Source organism: Carassius carassius, chromosome 47 (assembly GCF_963082965.1).
Source record: "Carassius carassius chromosome 47, fCarCar2.1, whole genome shotgun sequence".
Lineage (NCBI taxonomy): Eukaryota > Metazoa > Chordata > Actinopteri > Cypriniformes > Cyprinidae > Carassius > Carassius carassius.
In genome coordinates, this window is record NC_081801.1 from 2,655,274 (window position 1) to 2,673,993 (window position 18,720).

Here is an 18,720-nt window from a genome sequence, read left to right on the forward strand (position 1 = left end):
AAACATAATATAATGTCCAACTATCAGTGCAAAGTCCAAATTGGTCCTCGTGTAATTGCAGTCATTGACCCCGCATCACATTTGTGGTTTCATCAATGGTTTGATAGCAGTCTTGCTCCACTGGTGCTGATGAGAGGAAGAGGAGCGCGTCATCCTCTGCGCGCTCTCCGCATTTGGGACGCGCTTTCTGCAGGAGCGTCGCGTATTGCAGGTTATGAGAGATTTACTACAAGACGATTGACCTCATTGGGCAGTTGTACTGACATACTCACGGGAAGGTTGCTCAAACGCGATACTGGAGCGAAAGGCAGCTGCAATGGAGAGTGAGAGCGCATCGGTGGTCGTGAGGACGGTAAACACGCGCGGGTGTGACTCGATGTGTCTTTTGTAGGGCAAACGCTCTTCTGAAGGATGGGCTACTCAGATCCGACAGCTAATAGAGATCTGTTAGGAAACAGATCCTTGTGTTTTATTTTCATATGTGCTTTTGGACTGGTCACCTTATTGCAGCAAATCCTCTATGGCAAGAACTACATTAAAAGGTAAGGCGTTTAATTTATTTAATGGTGCATAATGCAAAAAATTATATGAGGGCATGTGGATGATAAAGCAAAATAGTCTTCAGCATAATCTTAGTCATGTTTAAAACTCCTTAAGTGTCACTGGTCCACCGGTGGGCCCAAAGCCATTACATATTTAAAACCGTAATATTCTATAATAAACCTAAGCTAATCTTGATAAACTATATATCATTGGAGACCTTAGAGATTGTATTTTTCATATTTGACCACTGTTTTATATTTAAAATTATGTAGTGACAGTAATTCATTAATTTAAAGAAAATTTAGCAAAAAAAAAATCGTCAAGAAGTTGGCTTTTGTTACAAAAAGCTGATACACATACAATCACGAAAGTATATATTTAATTTTTTTTTTTGGCTGCCAATAATTCAGACAAAACATCTTTTCTAGTGTTTATCAAAAACGTTGAGAATAAATTGATTATTTATATTTGTATATGTATGATTGATGTTGCAAGTATTCAGTAAAAAATGTAATGCATGTCAATTTCATGTATGATCATACATGAAATAAACTTTTTTTTGTGAAGTTTCTGTAACAACACTCTAGTAGCTATGTTTGATTAATTGCACCCATTTTGCTCCAAAATCTTTTTTAAACTTGAGCTCCATTAAATCATGCCATACACAGTCCCCTGGATGACTGTCTATGCAGCGAGATGCTTAAGTCTGTTTTCTTCTTCCTCTGTGTTTATTTTATTATTTTTTTCTACCTTCAGACCTTTAAACAGCTCATACATCTTGCATAAACCTGCGTGACAGCAGAAAGCCATATATTGCAGACTTTAATCATATGCAATTATGTCTATAGGCTGTGAAGAAAAACTGGAAGACTGTGATGTAGCCTTCTTTGCATGAGCACATAGCCTAGATTCAAGCACTAGAAATTAATTATGCATTTAAATCATGGTGGTGTTTTGTAAGAATTGTTTGGGGCCACTTGCATCAAAATGACATCATACCGAGAATAAGTCCCGGAAAGTGAATCATTTTAGTTTTTTTGGGAACGGAGGTAAGCAGAGTGAGATGGCTCAGCATTGCGAGGGTGTTTGAGTGTGTGTGTGTGTGTGTGTGTGCGTGTTTGTCTATGTAAAATGGCGTCTCTCGTAAGAAGCGCCCCCAGTGCATTATGGTTCCTGCGTCCCAGCAGATGCCCATATGCTGAGATAAAGCTTTCTCACACTCCCACCTGAACCCCCCTCTTGCGTCTCACTCAGGATTCATGACATCAGAGCCTGACGGCTGTGGATTGCATGAATGCTGTTCTGTACCCCGCATCCATTCTGCTGAAGTGAAGAGAAACAAGTATAGGGCTGAGTGAGTGCTTTTGCCTCAAACCCAGCAACGAGAGTAAATAGTCACCAAATTGAGATTTTGAGTCTTCTAATTATCTGATTTTAGTTTGGCAAAAAAACTCTTAATCTTGTGTGCGTTTCCTTAATGTTTCAGAACAGCGAATGAAAAACTAAGCTTAGATTCCTAAAAACCCATTGTGAAAATGAACTCAAAAACCAAGCAATAGTCTGAATATAAAACATTTATCTCCCAAGGCTAAGATATATGAGTTATATGTTATATTGTTAGTGGTGTTTGCCAAGACAAATGCTATTTGCTACTGATAAATGGCCAAATAGCAATATGTTTAGGAGAAACACCTGAGGCATGAAACATGATAAAGCACACACTTATAATGAAGCAACATCTGAGAGATAAAGTTTATATAGGAAACACAGTCCTATCTTCCTTTGCATATATGTGTGAGCATGTGACAGTCTGAAGTTATTTTGATATTTACACCTCAGATTAAAGCAGTGACAAACACTTTTATTACACTGACAAATGCTTGCATAACGCAGCCACAGACTGGAATAAAATCACTGAATAAAACATCCTTTTAAATGATCCCCCCAGGTGAAATTACTACTTGGGATTGTTCAAAACACTTTATGCCAGACTTGGCCTTCTAATGTCATTGCAATAAAACTTAAAGTTGTCAGGTTGGCTCAGAGTTACAACTAAAAATAAAATCGCACTGAACTGGCCAGGACAAGAGCTGATTGCTGCAAATGAATCTTATACAACAAGTTTATTTTACTACATTTCCTCCCTAGCTCTGATTACACTGGTGCTAGATTTAGGATCAGCTTCTGCAGTCTTGTGCCAGGCTTGAAAGTTCCTCTTCTTCCTGGAGATATTGATTGGCTATGCAGAAAAAGTATTGACATTTTGCTACTACTTCAGCTGGGACCTCTTCATTATCTATTTGACTGCAGAAAAATATCTGTCCTTCATATCCACCTCTCTCTCTCTCTCTCTCTCTCTCTCTCTCTCTATCTATCTCTCTCTCTCTCTCTCTCTCTCTCTCTCTCTCTCTCTCTCTCTCTCTCTCTCTCTCTCTCTATCTCCTCTTTACATTAGCAACTGAGTTTGTGCTTCTCTTCCTGGTCAAGAAGTCCAAGAGCTGATGTCCACATTAAACGGATGCTTTTAAGAACATAGAAAATGGCCGTGCATGTAGTACAGAGACTAGAAATGGTTTAGGACAGCAGAATTAATCTTAAACACTTCATGAAATCAGAGTTTTGTGAGGTTTGATCCATGTCTGAAAACTTGCTAGTGGACCAAAAAAATGCTTTGTCCAGTTTTTTTTTCCCCAATAAAATGCTGAAATTAACTGACATTGGTTTAGAAAAATTAGTATACATACACTAATGCAAGTTTTTTTTTGTTTGTTTTTTTAAATCCTAGTTGCATATTAATCTTTGCTTTTACAATATGTTTTAAGACATCAGTGTTTTATCTCCCAAAAGGCCTGTAAATAATCTGGATTATTGCAATCCTCCTTTTAAGATTATGCCAGCGTTTTTAATCCATAATGCATTGAAGACAAAATAACCCCCAGTAAGATTAGTATCCAGAAATGTGCAAAATAAGATGCTGTTCAACATCTGTCCTCAGTTTTAAATACTATATACACTAGTGCTCAAACATCTGGGGTCAGTAAAATACTTTTATTCAGCAAGGATTAATTAAATTGATCAAAAGTGACAGGAAAGACAAAAGATATAGATAAATGCTGTTCTTTTGAATTTTCTATTGATCATAGAATCCTGAAAAAACACCATTTCCACAAAAAATATGAAGCAGTACAACTGATTGTAACATTGAGCAGCAAATCATCATATTAGAATGATTTCTGAAGATCATGTGACACTGAAGACTGGAGGAATGATGCTGAAAATACAGCTACGCATCACAGGAATAAATTACATTTTAAAATATATTCAATCAGAAACTACATTCTAATAATAATTCTAATTCTATTTTGCAATATTACTGTTTTTAAACAGTTTTGATTAAATAAATGCAGCCTTGGTTCAAAAACATGAAACATCTAAATAATGATATTGTACATAAATAATCACACTCTTAATCCTCTTTAGATAACAAAAAAAAAATTCATAAGGACAAGCAGACTTAATTAATTTAAAACAGAAATGGCTTAGAAAAAAAAAAGCGTATGCGGCATTTGTTTGCAGATTCCACTTGGTAAATTCTTTTTGTCATCTGATGCAATGACACAGAGGCTTTTTGAAGTGTCTAAAACTTTTTCACGACACTGTACTCGTGAACTGACATCATACACCAATGTTTACATTCTTTGATTAAATCAAACCACTGAAAAACTTTTACAAATCGGTGTGTGTTTGACATTTTCTGCTGCCTTTAACAAATACATGAAACCTTAAACGACCTGCCTCATTTTCTCACTAGTGGGCAACATTTTTCCCGCCTCAAAGGAGAGGAGGTGGGCAACTGGAGCGGGCTCATTAGTTACCCCGATGATGGAGGGATGAAGCCGGCCAGAAATGGGAGGAAAAGGTACAAACCAGCACAGAGACCTCTCAACAACACCACCAACACTCTAGAGAGACAGTGAGAGAGAATGCCACATAGACAATGATCAGGCCCTTGCATGTCTGGACTGGAGACACATCCAATCCCATCAGCCAATCAGACGAGCAGAAATAAGCAGCTGTGGCATCTAAAACCAATTTTTTAGAGAGTTTTACTTTTAGACTTCCAAAAGAGAAATTAAGCATGGAAATGATCGCTTCAGGATGTATTTTTCCTATTCACTTTCTCCAAAAACAACCTGGTTTGAAATGAAACTTTAATTTGAAAAAATTAAAAATAAAAATGTTGAAAAAAGTTTAAGTGGTTGTGTTCATAATGGAATACAAGCTTACTGTATACTGTACAATATTCACTGTATTCTTCTAGCAATTGTTTTATTAAAAATTGTAAGTAAAATCATTTGTATTCATGCAGTGCAAAAAAAAAAAAGTTCTTACTCAGTATATTTGTCTTATTTTCCAGTACAAATATCGAAGCATTCTTAAATCACAAAACATTTACTTGAGAAGTATGATGACTTAAGATATGATTTTTTTTAAAAGTGAGTTTATGCTTAAAACAAGAACAAATAGCTGCCAATGGGGCAAGAAAAATAACATTGTTTTCCCTTGAAGTTTTATTTTCCTATTTGGCAAATATTTTTTCTTTACATTTCAAAAAGTAGCATGCTACATTTTGTCACTAAATTTGATTTTGCTGTTAAATTTACCAAGTTGCATTAAATTATGTTGGAAATCATGTTTTGTGTAGAAATAAATGTGTACATGCAGTTTGCTTTAATGTTTATAGCCTGCCTAATGCACAATGAAACATTTTGTATGCTTTTCTGAAAAAAGCAACTCTACTTAAAAGAGAATGAACTACGTATTCCATAAAGCAAATACTATATAAATAATAATATTATATTATTGATGTAATTTGCATTTTAATTGCATGTTTTACACTTGCCGAAATATTACAATTAGCAAAGTATGCTTTTGTGAGCAGAGCCACTGTACTTAAATAGGAATGAACTATTTATCTCAGAAAGCATTGCAAATTATTATGGTACAATATAAACAATTCGTTATTGATTTTAAGTAGAAAATACTATGCATTTTATTGCATATTTATTAAATATGATGTTATAAAAATATATATATTATCTACATAATTTATATTTTATATTAATTATATTTTAATTATATCTTTTCATGTGTATAAATTATTTTATAATTGATATGATATTGTATGGAGGAAACGAATGGGATTTTTACATTGAAGAACCCTGCTCTTGTGCTCTGCTCTTTTTTTTTGTGGTTGTCAGTACTGGGACAGGAACTGAAGGGTCATTGAACTTTAAACCTAATCCACTTGTATGCATCTTGACAGATGTGTCCGTCAGAATTTTCAGCATTCTGAGACTCAGAGCTCCGTAGTTATCACGCCCTGCCTAGCTGATATTAAGAAGAAAAAAAAAGAAAAGAAAAGGTAGGCCACACTGATGGCATCTCCAGTTCACCTCCTTGCCAACCTTACGTCCCCCTTGAGGATGTCTCTTCGTCTTTTCCATCTGGTCTGAGAGGGTCCTGCTCATGCTCAGTGCTCAGCGCACCGCCGCTCCCTTGTGCATGTTGTCTGCAGCCTTCCATCTGTCCTCAACCTTTGACCCCATCACCCTTTTCCCAGGTCCCTGAGGTTGGGGGGCCTCCCTTGTGTTCCTCTGGATGTCATGGGTCCCTGTTTCTGTGTCCCATCATGCATTTCTTAAACCCCTCCACAGCTCACCTGTGTGTGTCATGAGCACACTTGAGTGTGTGAGTGTGTGTGCACGCAAACGGTTTGTGTAGTGTAGTGTGTCATGTGACTGGATTCCTGCTTGCACATTGCACCACCTCTCTTTGACCAGAAATATGTATATATTTTTTTTTGTCTTTTACGTTTTTTCTTTTCATTTAAATGATCATAGAAGATTGTAATGTGTCGTCAGAGGTGTCTGGCTGATCACACATAAAGAGCGCTCTTGATTACCCAGTGTGCACCTCTTCAGGCTACAGCACAGTCACGTCATGTCATGACGTCACTCAAGTCAGAGATGTATGGAATCGCTAAATGTGTTTCATTTTTCTTCTGCTTTGTTTTTCATGCTCTTTCTCTTTGTTTCTCTCTTTTTTTGTCATTGCTCTTCATTACAAACCATTATTTTAATAAATTAGCTCACATTTACTCACCATAAGCTGTGAAGTTAATAGCTTTGCTCCAAAACCATTAAAAACATCTTATTTATTATTTTTATTATTATAATGAAATGCTCAGATTTTTATTTTCCAAAATAATACTGCAATTATTGCAAATATTTAAACAATGTATATATTTTTATAATAATAGTTGTTATTTTTATTTTTATTATTATAAAATAGTAAGAATAATAAAATTTAAATAAACAACAATAAATATTTTTGACATAATAATAATAATAATAATATAGTACAGTAGTATAATCGCAATAATAATAAAGTAAAAATAAAACAATAAAATAATAATATTTTAATAATAATAAAATACAATTATTTTGAATAAAAATAATAATTAATAATAAGAATAAAAATACTCAGCTTTTTATTGTACAATACAAGAGTATTGTTGTAATAGTTGATATACTAATAATAAAATAATAACATATAAATTAAAATATGTTGAATACTTAATGACAATAATTAGCAATAATAAAATGTAAATATAATAAGATAAAAAAATTGACTAATATAATAATATAATAAGACTAATATAATAAGAAATAAGATACAAATAAGATGACTAATAAAATAAGATTATTAATATTACATGCATTTTATAATATTATTGAAATAGTGATAAATTAAGATAATAATAAAATAAAATATTTATAATAACAATAATAATATATTAGAAGTTATTAGTATTCAAAATAATAAATAATAGTCAAAATTATTATAATATAATATAATATTGAATCTGAGGCATGTTTTACTTCTTTTTTGTCCTTAGCTGAAATGATGTGTTGAAGACATCAGCTTAAAACAGTAAACAGTTAAGAAAGATTTTTGTTGCTGTACAAATCTGTTAAGAGTGAAAGTATCATTTAAATCATGTTATTATATAACAAATTAGAACATTAAAAAAAGTGGTGTGGTGTTTGTAGCCTTTTAGATAAAACACTGTGCATGTTAAACCCATTTTAGTCATTTAGTCTAGCACCCATTAGCATGGTGGAAGATACTGTAGATATACCGGAGACCTTTGGCTTTGGGAGGGCCATTTTGGCTCTGATTTCATTTACAGTAGCAGACAGTCCACCATTAAAGTCCATTTAAAGCCCCTTAAATGGGAAACATGAAGCACTGAGTATGTTTTCATAGACACGGTGCCCGAGGCAAAACTGAAAACGGCAAACAGAGACAAATAATGAGAAAAACACTTCCTGATGCAGTCTATACACTTGCTCCTATTTTACAGTTCATTCACGAAGTCCATATTTGTAATGCATATTTTCTGTATTTTTGTTTCACAACCAAGGTGAGGATTCACATTTCATCCAGCAACCCTGCTGCCTCACCTCGTTGTGGTTATTTCTTTTATATTTCTCCTCATAACAACAGAAAAGACAGTTTTAAGCTGAACGAGTCTTCAAAGTGGCTTGTCAACAATCCTCAGGTGGAATTCTTGTTATAATTTGGAACCAGTGCTAATGGGATCAAACAAGAATCCTTTCACACTGCAATTTCTGCTCACAAGAGTCAAACAGTGAGTACTGTTGCTTCTTAAAAGAGAATATTGCAAAAGACTGCAGTGCTAAATAGGATTTCTGCTGAGTTCAGTACAACACATGGCATAAATATGTGATTCTCAATCTGGTGGCCTAAGCGTTGCTCCGAAGTGGCCACAGTAAAGGCTTAAAATGATTCAAAACAAGACTAAATATGCTTTAGAATAAACTGAACAACTGTCATTTTTATTTAAGAACCACAATTCTCATGCACAGTCTTTGAAAACCTGAATATATACAAATGGAATTCTAAAATGTCTAGACCTGGAAAGGTCATGGACATTACTAAAATGTGAAAAATTGTAATTTTAATGAATGAATGAATAAATAATTTATTTATTTACTTTTGAACAAGAAATAAGTTTTTTTATTATATTAAATGCAAAGATAATTTATCAGATTGAAACTCGTTTTTATGTAATTATAAAAATTTAATATTTAAAATACCACAAAAAGATTAGAAAAGTAAATGTTGGTCAGTTTTAATAATAAATAAATAAATATATTTAGAGTTATTGTAAACTAAAATATTCATGTAGTGAATTGCTATTAGTAAAGAATGTAAGAAATTATGTAATTTACATGAAATTTTTTAAATCATGTAAATTCACTATAGACCCTGGAGAAGATTCGGTTATTGGAATTCAGCAATAATTTAAATATTATTATAAATCTAATTCTAACATTTAAACTCGATAAATGTTTAAATGCATTTCATTAAATTAATTTAAACTGCCATTTCTAGTTTCTTAAAAAAAAAAAGCATTATTGGAGGATTCTTGTTTGATTCTATTAGAATTGGTTCTGAGTTGTGACAGAAATCCAATGCCGTTTCTTCAGGATTGTTTGACCAGACACATGCAACGAAAAAGACCAGGATTTTCAGTTAGGTTCTCCATGGTGGAATCTCAGGTTGTTCCTGCAGTGTGTGTGTGTGTGTGTGTGTTTTCAAGAGGACTCGTGTCTCACTCCATGTTTTCTGGCAGGTATCTGGAACGCCCCGATGGCTCTCTGGAGTTCAACTCCACTTCCTGCAAGGAACTACGGCAGGAAATCACAGATGTGAAAGTACTGACCATGTAAGTTTCTTTCTCGGGTGTCTGTTCATACACAGCAAGCATTCCAGCAGGAGTCAGATTTCCTGATCAATGTTTTGTCTCTAAGGACAAACCCTGTAAAAAGAGCATCTATTTAAAGAAATGCTACATCTGAGAAAGAACGCCTTTCTTTGAAGACTTTAAATAAGGAAACCTACTTGTAGCTGTGACTGCTGCCATTTTTCTCTCATTTAATTGACCTTATGTGTGCGTGTGTGTTTTAGGGTGAAGACTTCAGAGCTGTTTGAGCGATGGAGGAACCTGCAGGTGTGTAAGTGGGAGCAAAACAAGGAGGAGGCGGATAACTTCAAGTGAGTACATGAACATTTTCCTCTTTTACCTCCCAACTTCAGCACAGTCTTAATGGGATTTCTTTTTGAAACAAAGGAATGATGTCATCTCCTTCCATATCCAATAGGATTCTTTTGTTGTAACGAAGCGATGATGTCATCTCTCCCACTGTCCAATAGAACGTCTCTGTCACGTTGCTGCAATGCCCCCTCCTTCCTGTTTACCACAAAGAGAAACACTCCCTCGGGCACCAAACTGCGTTATGAGGTGGATACGAGTGGAATCTTGCACATCAGCCCGGAGGTCTTTAAAATGTTCCCTGATGTGAGTGTCAAATCATGCTTAAAGCACTGCTCTTTGTCTACACAAGCTTGAAAGAGCATGCAAATGCACAGATGATTCCTTTTGGAATTTCTTCATCATTTAGAACTTTCAAAATAGATTCCTCTTTGAAGAATTATTTAGAACATATGATTCTGAGAGGATGAAAAGCCCAATTAGGAGACTTTTATAGCACCATAAATAATTTTCTTTATCAATATCAGATCTCCCTCTACACACACACACACACACACACACACACACACACACACACAGCTGAACCTCTCACATTAGGAAAGCATCTGCAGTGATCACACCCTAGAAACCTTATGCCTGTAACAGTTGCAAAGCAACCATCTCCAAGCAATCATCTCTGTAATCCCATTTCGGTTGCTCCTGTCCTGTTTCTGAATGTATTCTCTGCTCTGACTGCAGGACATGCCCTATTCCAAATCCCAGTTTAAGAAATGTGCCGTCATCGGGAACGGGGGCATCATCAAAAACAGCAAATGTGGACGAGAGATTGATGCAGCTGACTTTGTCTTCCGGTAAAATACTGTTTAGCATGTTTTACTCCGTTTAGACCTCATGGGAATATATAGAGGGATCTGCTAAACGACAAGTCAAATCTCTCTTTCAGATGTAATATTCCTCCCATCTCAGATATGTACAGTGAAGATGTGGGATCTAAGACTGACCTTGTTACAGTAAATCCCAGCATTATAACTGAGAGGTACACACACACTTGTTGTTCTTGTTGTTGTTATTACAGGTCCATCTAATAAATGTGTGCTGTAATTATACTTTATGCAAAAATACCTATGAATGCTAATGGGATCACTTTCCATGCATGCATGCATACATACATACAGTTTGCACCCCTGTAACACAACCATTTAAACACTAATTTTCTCTCTTTATTTGGACCAGGTTTCAAAAGTTGGAGAAATGGAGAAAGCCATTTTACGACGTTCTGCGGAACTACGAGAACTCCTCTGTGGTTTTGCCAGCGTTCTATAACACAAGGAACACAGACGTGTCGTTCCGCGTGAAGTACATGCTGGATGACTTCGAGTCGGACCGCGGCGTGTTCTTCTTCCACCCTCAGTATCTACTGAACGTGCAGCGCTTCTGGGCCGTGCAGGGCGTCCGCGCCAAACGCCTCAGCAGCGGACTGATGCTGGTCACCGCAGCCATGGAGTTATGTGAACAAGTGCATCTCTATGGCTTCTGGGCATTTCCCATGAACCCCTCCGGAATCTTCATAACACACCATTACTATGACAACGTCAAGCCCCGCCCCGGATTCCACGCCATGCCACATGAGATCTTCAACTTCATGCACATGCACGCTCGCGGCATCGTGCACGTGCACACGGGCCCCTGCAGGTGAAATGTACAAGCGTGTGTCTCTGCAATCTGATTGGTCCGTTTTGTAGAGCTCCTCCCATTCACTGGCACTACAGAACTTGGACTTATGTGCGTGTGCACAAATAGTTGCCTTAAAGGCCAGGCGTTTTATTGCTACGTGTTTTTTCAATATCGTGTCGGGACAGTTGCAAAATGATATGTGTTTCCTGTTTGGTGATTTGCCGTAGTGGTGTCGTATTTGTGTATCAGAGCAGATATCACATTTTAAACTTTGTGAGGAGGCGCCAAACCATGCACAATGCAATAGAACACAACAGATGTGTTCCGGGAGTAAAACCTATTCATTTTCTCCAATTGATTCTTAATGATAAACCTTTTAAGACAGACCTGTTGAGCTCTGTGGTACTGATCGATGGTAAATGCTTTTGTTGAAGCCATGTGTTCGCATTAACTCAACTTATTTTTTAAATAATCATGTTTAAAGGTGCAGTCATTTTTTGACTGTACTAAAGCATAAAAAAATACCATAATATGTTTGCAGACATTTAGAAAACTTTCACATACAGTTTTCTCTGAAAATGCTACAGCCAGTTATTCTACTTTGAAATGTGTTCTGTGTCGGAATGTCTGTTTTTGTTTTGGTCTGTGTGATTCCACCCACTGCCAGTTTAAACAAAAGTATTTAGACACACTGGGTTGCCAGTTTGCAAAAAACCCTTACGTGGGTTTGGCAACCCACGTAAGCATCCAGCTTATCTCCAGTATTTTGAATTTGGACTGCGGTACCCATTGCCACCACTAGTTGTCAGTATTACTGACTAAACCTCTTTAGCTCCACCCAGTCCCAAAGAACTACAAATTATGTAGTCTTTCACCCTACTACACTATGAAAATAGTTTGTATATTATTTGTGTGTGTGTGTGTGTGTGTGTGTGTGTGTGTGTGTGTGTGTGTGTATAAAAACTTAAAACATTGTTTCTATGGATACAATCAAAAGCTGTAAATTAATAGTTTTGTATTTCTTAAAAACCTAAAACTATTAATTTCTTATATCATCTGGTTTAAAGACAGATTATGCCAGGCTTTACATGGTTTAAGAGCAAGTTTATTGTTCATTTGCAACCACATCAGTGCATAAAAGTAAACTGAATTTGACATTTCAGTCAAAACTTTATGCATAACTACATGTTTAATACACAGGTTCTTAAGTTATTTATGATAAATTACGGGATGTAAACCTTTGTGTAATCAAATCCAATGCAGTCGTTTATGACTCTCACACACAATCTGTGATTGAGGTTTTAGTGTCTTTAAATCGACTGATCGTGTTTATAATGCTGAACTTTATATACTTTTATTATTGTTTTCAGGTTGCTTGTATATGATATTGTGATAGCAATGTGACTTTATCACTTTACCAAGAAATCAATTGTTTAAGATTCATCAAGATCTAGATTTCATGAAACTTGAAAGCATCATAAATCTATCTATCACCATTTATTTCTTAAATTGCACAACAATATCTGGCACAGAATTAATCAATTATTCTATTTTATTTATTTTTTTTGTACTGTCATTGTTTTGTTAGCACAAATGTACAGTTATTTGAAAAGCCAATAAAGCACACAGTGCTGAATAAGTGTTTATCCTAGAATCGGACAGTCATTTTTATAATAATCTTGGTCTGTCAATAGTTGTTTTTTTATCTTACGATGCTAGCTCACTATCGGATTGTTAGTTGTAAATTAGCCATTTAACGTAATTTTGAGGAAAAAAGCTAGCATGGCACCCATTCGGAATTAAAAAGAATTTTTAATCTAGTAACCTTAAGGCCGCGTGTCCACCAAAGCGTTTTTCCCCCGCAGCTAGCGTATTTTTTCAGTTGTTCTCAATGGGAGTGCCGCGTTTTTTAAAACGCCATGAGCGTGCCAAGCGCTGAGCGTCTTATTCGCGCCGAGCGCTCATCACTGTCACTTTCTAGTCAGCTGACCAATCAGAGTGCAGGAGGGGCGGGCCAAATTACACACCATTCAACTGTCACAACTGTTATTTCTTACATTGACGTGTCAACAAGCGCAACAACGAGAAAAATGGAATATAAATTAATATTGCTGGTTTCTGAGCATCCAGAGCATTTAAGTCAGAAAAAAATGATTTACCAAATCAGATACAAGTAACAGTTTAGCGGTTATTCTGTATCATAGCAACCAACGCGTCTCAACCATATAGATATCATATATAGATCAGTGGTCTCAACTGAAAAAAACGCAGCCCACAAAAAGCGCTCTCAAGCGTTCAGAGCTGGGCGTTTTCAGCAGAGCGTCTGGCTTTTTCAGCTGCCTAAAAATGCTTTGGTGGACACAGGGCCTAACTTCTAATAAACAGTGTTAAGGACATTATTACTGATGAACATTTTCATCAGGTGAAGGCTTTTTTTGTGTCAACGATGACAAAGCAGGGTTGCTAACTCACAAATTGTGCGTGAGACACACATTGATTATTACGCCGAAGACAAACATGCAGACAGTGTTGGGGAGTAACTAGTTACATGTAACGGCGTTACGTAATTTAATTACAAAATAAATGTAACAGTAATCAGTTACAGTTACTAAGAAAAAATGAGTAATTAAATTACAGTTACTTATGAAAATTGTAACGATTACAAAGAGGATTACATTTGAATATTTACACACATCCACATACAGCTTATTTCTTTCCCAAATTGCACTAAGACATATGGCCCATAATCTCCGAGACGCGGAAAACACATTCGTAGAATCCAGTCATAAAAATGGAATTCGGCCTATAACGCGGACGCAATATGCCACATTTTGGACGAATAGATCAAAAGTAGGTCAGTACACTTGAATCAAAACCCGATATGGACTGATGTCTGTGAATATTAAGCCGCAAAAAGACTGAATATGAATCCTGCACGTTCTGCGTGTCTGTGGAAATCAGGCGCTGACTGGACATCGGGAGAACCGGGACTATTCCCGGTGGCCTGGCAGACGATTTGGCCTTCTACTTTAATATTGTTATTGTATAATTGCAGGCCGAATATACTAAAGCGATTATTTCCGAATCCGCCATTCGATAATTAAATCTCTAATAAATCATGAATCGGTTAGTCGTGACTGGCAATGGTTGGGCTCGCGCGCTCTCTGCGCCTCCGCCGAACGGTTTGGATCAGACTCCGAGTAATCAATGCGAGAGAGAGAGACCGGAGTGAACTGTCTAAGCGCACAGCTGAGCAGAGAAGCGACACTTCTGTTCAGGGTTTCAGGTGCAGGTCAGTTTCATCTGTAAATATGCTAATGTAGTTTTGTCTTTGTTTACTTAGTCAAGCAGCAGCAGCACATTGCTCGCAATCACTCAAAATACTGTATAAACGACGTCATTGTTATCTTTTGTAATGTTACAGTAGTAAGTTAGCAGACAAATCATCATATTTTATCATAGGTTTAGGGGGAGCTAGTGGATACAAAAACACAACCCTTAGGAAAATTAATGTAGCCTATGGTATGGCACTAACCGTGGTTTAACTATGGAATTTGTAGTAAAAATAAATACAAGTGGTAATTCATTTGCCAAAAAAACAAAATTGCTCTTACAAAACATGGTAAAAGTCAAATAAAAATCTTCAGTATTAAAGTCATGAGAGAGATGGATGGATAATGGAAGTGAAGGTGCAGTTCAGGAGAGAACTCTTAATTACGTTGCATGTCCCCAACCTAAGGATTCAAATCTTTTTCATGTCAGGTCCAAAAAAAATAGGGTTGTCCATGTTTCAGAATGGGTTGTGGGTGTATGAGTGTGTATTTTTTTTTCCCAGTCCACCCCTCATGGAAATTAATCTCTAGAACAGTCACTTCATGAGCATTTTTACTTATTTTGAGAAACTATCATCATATCATATACAAAGAGACAGCAGTGTTTCAGAAAGACACCAATGTTTCAGGAGTTTAGTACACAAAATAGGACACATGCTTATTAGATAACCGTATTTGAGTTGATGTATATGCTTTTATTTTTTTTATTAACTATTTTTCCCCAAACCATTGTTAGATGCAGTTAGATGCCTGTAGTTATGCAAAGATTTGGTTTCAAAAACAGTATCTATAAACTATTTCTTTTGATTTTAAATCTGCTTTGAACTTCAGATCAATCTCTAAGTAAAAGGCAGTACTAAAGTCTGATTGTGTGGTGGATGTGTTCAAATTTGATCATCTTAATTCAGGTGATGAAGAATGATGAAAGTCTGACAGTATTGAGCACTACTGTTAAGGTTAAACCTGCATGGTGTAAAATGGTTGAAGATGATTAACAGTTGCAAATTAACATTCATTAGAAATTTATAAAAGTAATCAAAATGTACTCAAAAGTAATTAGTTACATTACTTTATTAAAGTAATTAAAAAAGTTACACTACTATTACATTTTAAATAGGGTAACTTGTAATCTGTAACCTATTACATTTCCAATGTAACCTTCCCAACACTGCATGCAGATCAACCGTTTTTGTTATGAATTGTAGCTATCCTATTTTCCGTTATTATGTATAGCCTAATACAATTAGTGTAGTATTTAAGTTACGGTAAATGGAGAAAAGGGTTTTAAATTCAATGCAAAGAGGCATATTAATGCAAGAAAATACTGAATTTAACCCAAGAAAAGTAAGTACAGTAGGCCTATTCATGTGAATTGATAGTGAATCAAGAGATCGAAATTGATTAATGGTCATCTGCATCGTAATCGTATCAAATTCGTTCTATTTTTTACCCTCTTGTAGAAACACTATTGTGACAAAACATATATTTAATGTAGTCTCTCATTCACCACTATAGAAGTTTTCCCAACTATGACAAATTCCGCTAGAAAATATGAAAGGGTTATGTAACTACATTCAAGATAAACTATTTTTTTAATGAAATAAAATGCATACATGTGCACTGTTCAAAGTATATAGATTTTTATTTAATTTTACATATAGTAAATGTTCAGCTGCAAAAAACATGTTCTGAAACACACAAAGTAGCCTAAATTAACAACTGTAAAGTAAATGAAATTATATTATTATATGAAATAAATAAATACAAATATATATTATTAGTTTTTTTTTTTTTTTTTTTTTTGGTGGGGTGGGGACCCCCAAGAGCTTTGACACAATTTGAACACTGGTTAATCAGACAAACATAATTAATTTGATTTCTCTGGAGTTCTCCTCCTTTACATGTACAGATACGGACGCACAAACAGAAAGAATAATTTTTTGTAGATATGATTTCCAGAACTTAATTGGTGGAACATTCTACAAGCTTCCATTCGGCATTTCTTTGTAACTTTGAACATTTATTTTTACAGTTTAGTGGACACTAAATGCAGAATTTAACCAATACAGAATGCAAATATACAGTTTCCTTGTAATGAATCTCTGCATAGTTCACCTAAAAAATTTAAATTCATTACACAGTATCAGTGAACTCAGATAAATGAATCAGAGAACTAATCGTTCGTTTGAATCGGTTCTTTTAAATCAACCACTTGATCCGGTTTACAAATCGGGCTGGACACAAACAGGGAGGTCGATGTAAGTATATTAGCTGGTCTGCCTGTTTGTTGTCTCTACAGCAGGCTGTTAAGTGAAGAGTGAATTATTTACCATGTGGTGTGTGTTGTGAATGTGTGTGTATTATGGAAGAGCTCTCTTATATCGCCGCCTGCTGGTCATCTCAGTCAGAGGAAGACTACAGTATGTGCCCACAAGATGTTTCTACTGTACATGTGCAAACTAAAATAAGTTAAATGCAAAATAAATAAATGGTGAGTTATTTTTTTCAGATGAATAGGGATGATGGTTTGTTGTGCTACAGGGTCAGGACTGGAAATGTCCTACATACAAGCAAATAAATCCTGACAAACGCACCATCCTTGCTGAGGGAATGCGTTTGTGTCCGAGGGAGGAAGAGATGAAAACGTGTGTATTCGACAGATATGGTGTGTTAATGAGCTGGTGTGTGTGATCCTGTGCTTATCAGATGATAGCAGTAGGCCTATCACATGTTTTTAATATAGCTAATAGCAGGAATTAACATGTCGTCTCAAGAGAATTTCTTATGAGTTCAAATATTTGTTCACTCACACTCCAGAATCAAACATACAAAACAATCTATAGCCTACACATAAAGTTTAGAAAAATACTTGCACAAAAATTAGCATTGGTATTAGTTTTCTCCTGTCAGTACAATTATGCATTTGATTTGTACACAGCCTACGTGTGTGTACTCATTGTGCAATATATATATACAGTATATATAATGACAGACCTATCAGTAATGTTTTGCAATTTACGTATGCTTTAATTTCCCAGCAGAAATATTTATACATTTATGGGTGCCTTGGAGTTATTTTCCAGATGTAAACTTTATAGGTATCATTGCAAATTTTCTTTGCAAAGAAAACAATATTTGGTGAAATGAAGTGGGTGGAAAGAAATGATGCAATTAATTATATAATATATAATTAATTCTATTCTACAAATATAAATGAAAATAATTGTTAGTATATATGCAATATAATTGTTATATGCATTTAGGCTAGTGGGAACAAACACCTTACTGTTAATAGGGTGGACTATGACTTGACAACTACTCAGAACTCTTTAGCGACTAATGCCCTAGCAACCACTCACAACCCTCTAACATTGTAAGTGAGTTTTGAACAGTCAAGAAAATTAGGTTATAATCGGTTTTGTGAGCTGTTCTTTGTGTTTATTTTCACACACAAGTGTTTTAGAGCAACTTCTTCCACTTGCGTTTTCAGCCAAATGGCATTTTGCCTAAATTAGGAGTCCGATCTTCTTTATTGCCTAGGTTAGGTAAAGCATGTTAAATAGTTTGACCACGTTAATCCAATGGCACTAACTTATTTATTTGTGTTAATGAAATCACTGTGAATTATTTACAAGTGTTAGTAAAGCGTCTTTAATTATCTGTTCTGACTCTCTCTCTACTGGTGGATCTTCTTTCTCTCTCTCTCTCTGTCTTTCTTTCTTAAAGTCTCTTTCTTTTTCTCCCCATTACTTTTTTTCTATTGATGCGCCTTTTGAATTTAACAGTGCACATAAAATAGCTTTTATTTCCTTTGACCTTGTGTTTATGTATTTTTTTGCAAACGTATGCCATATATAAGGATGTGTGCACATATTAAAGTAAAGCGATCCCCAGACCATGAATAATGAACGCTGTGAGGCCCAGCCCTCTCTCTCTTGCTGTCCTCTCTGTTTTCATTTGCTTTCTCTCACGGATCATGTGACCACACTGAGCATAGTAATTATTCATGAGCTTTGAGCCGCACCA

The 18,720-nt window shown here is 35.5% G+C and overlaps 2 protein-coding genes across 5 annotated transcripts in view; one reads left to right on the plus strand and one right to left on the minus strand.

Moving 5' to 3' along the window:
• haus1 (HAUS augmin-like complex, subunit 1) overlaps positions 1-18,720 on the minus strand; it is a 138,298-nt gene that overhangs the window by 49,309 nt on the left and 70,269 nt on the right. The window lies entirely within an intron of this gene.
• Positions 133-12,071, plus strand: LOC132130602 (alpha-2,8-sialyltransferase 8E-like). Of its 4 annotated transcripts, XM_059542359.1 has the most exons (9): positions 133-542; positions 4,355-4,462; positions 5,870-5,968; positions 9,269-9,361; positions 9,604-9,690; positions 9,850-9,994; positions 10,427-10,539; positions 10,632-10,724; positions 10,922-12,071. In XM_059542359.1, the coding sequence occupies exons 1-9, from the start codon at positions 412-414 to the stop codon at positions 11,382-11,384; spliced, it is 1,332 nt and encodes a 443-aa protein (XP_059398342.1). In that variant the 5' UTR covers positions 133-411; the 3' UTR covers positions 11,385-12,071. The 4 variants fall into 4 exon arrangements, with proteins under 4 accessions (XP_059398342.1, XP_059398343.1, XP_059398344.1 ...); XM_059542360.1 differs by lacking the exon at positions 5,870-5,968; XM_059542361.1 differs by lacking the exons at positions 5,870-5,968; positions 9,269-9,361.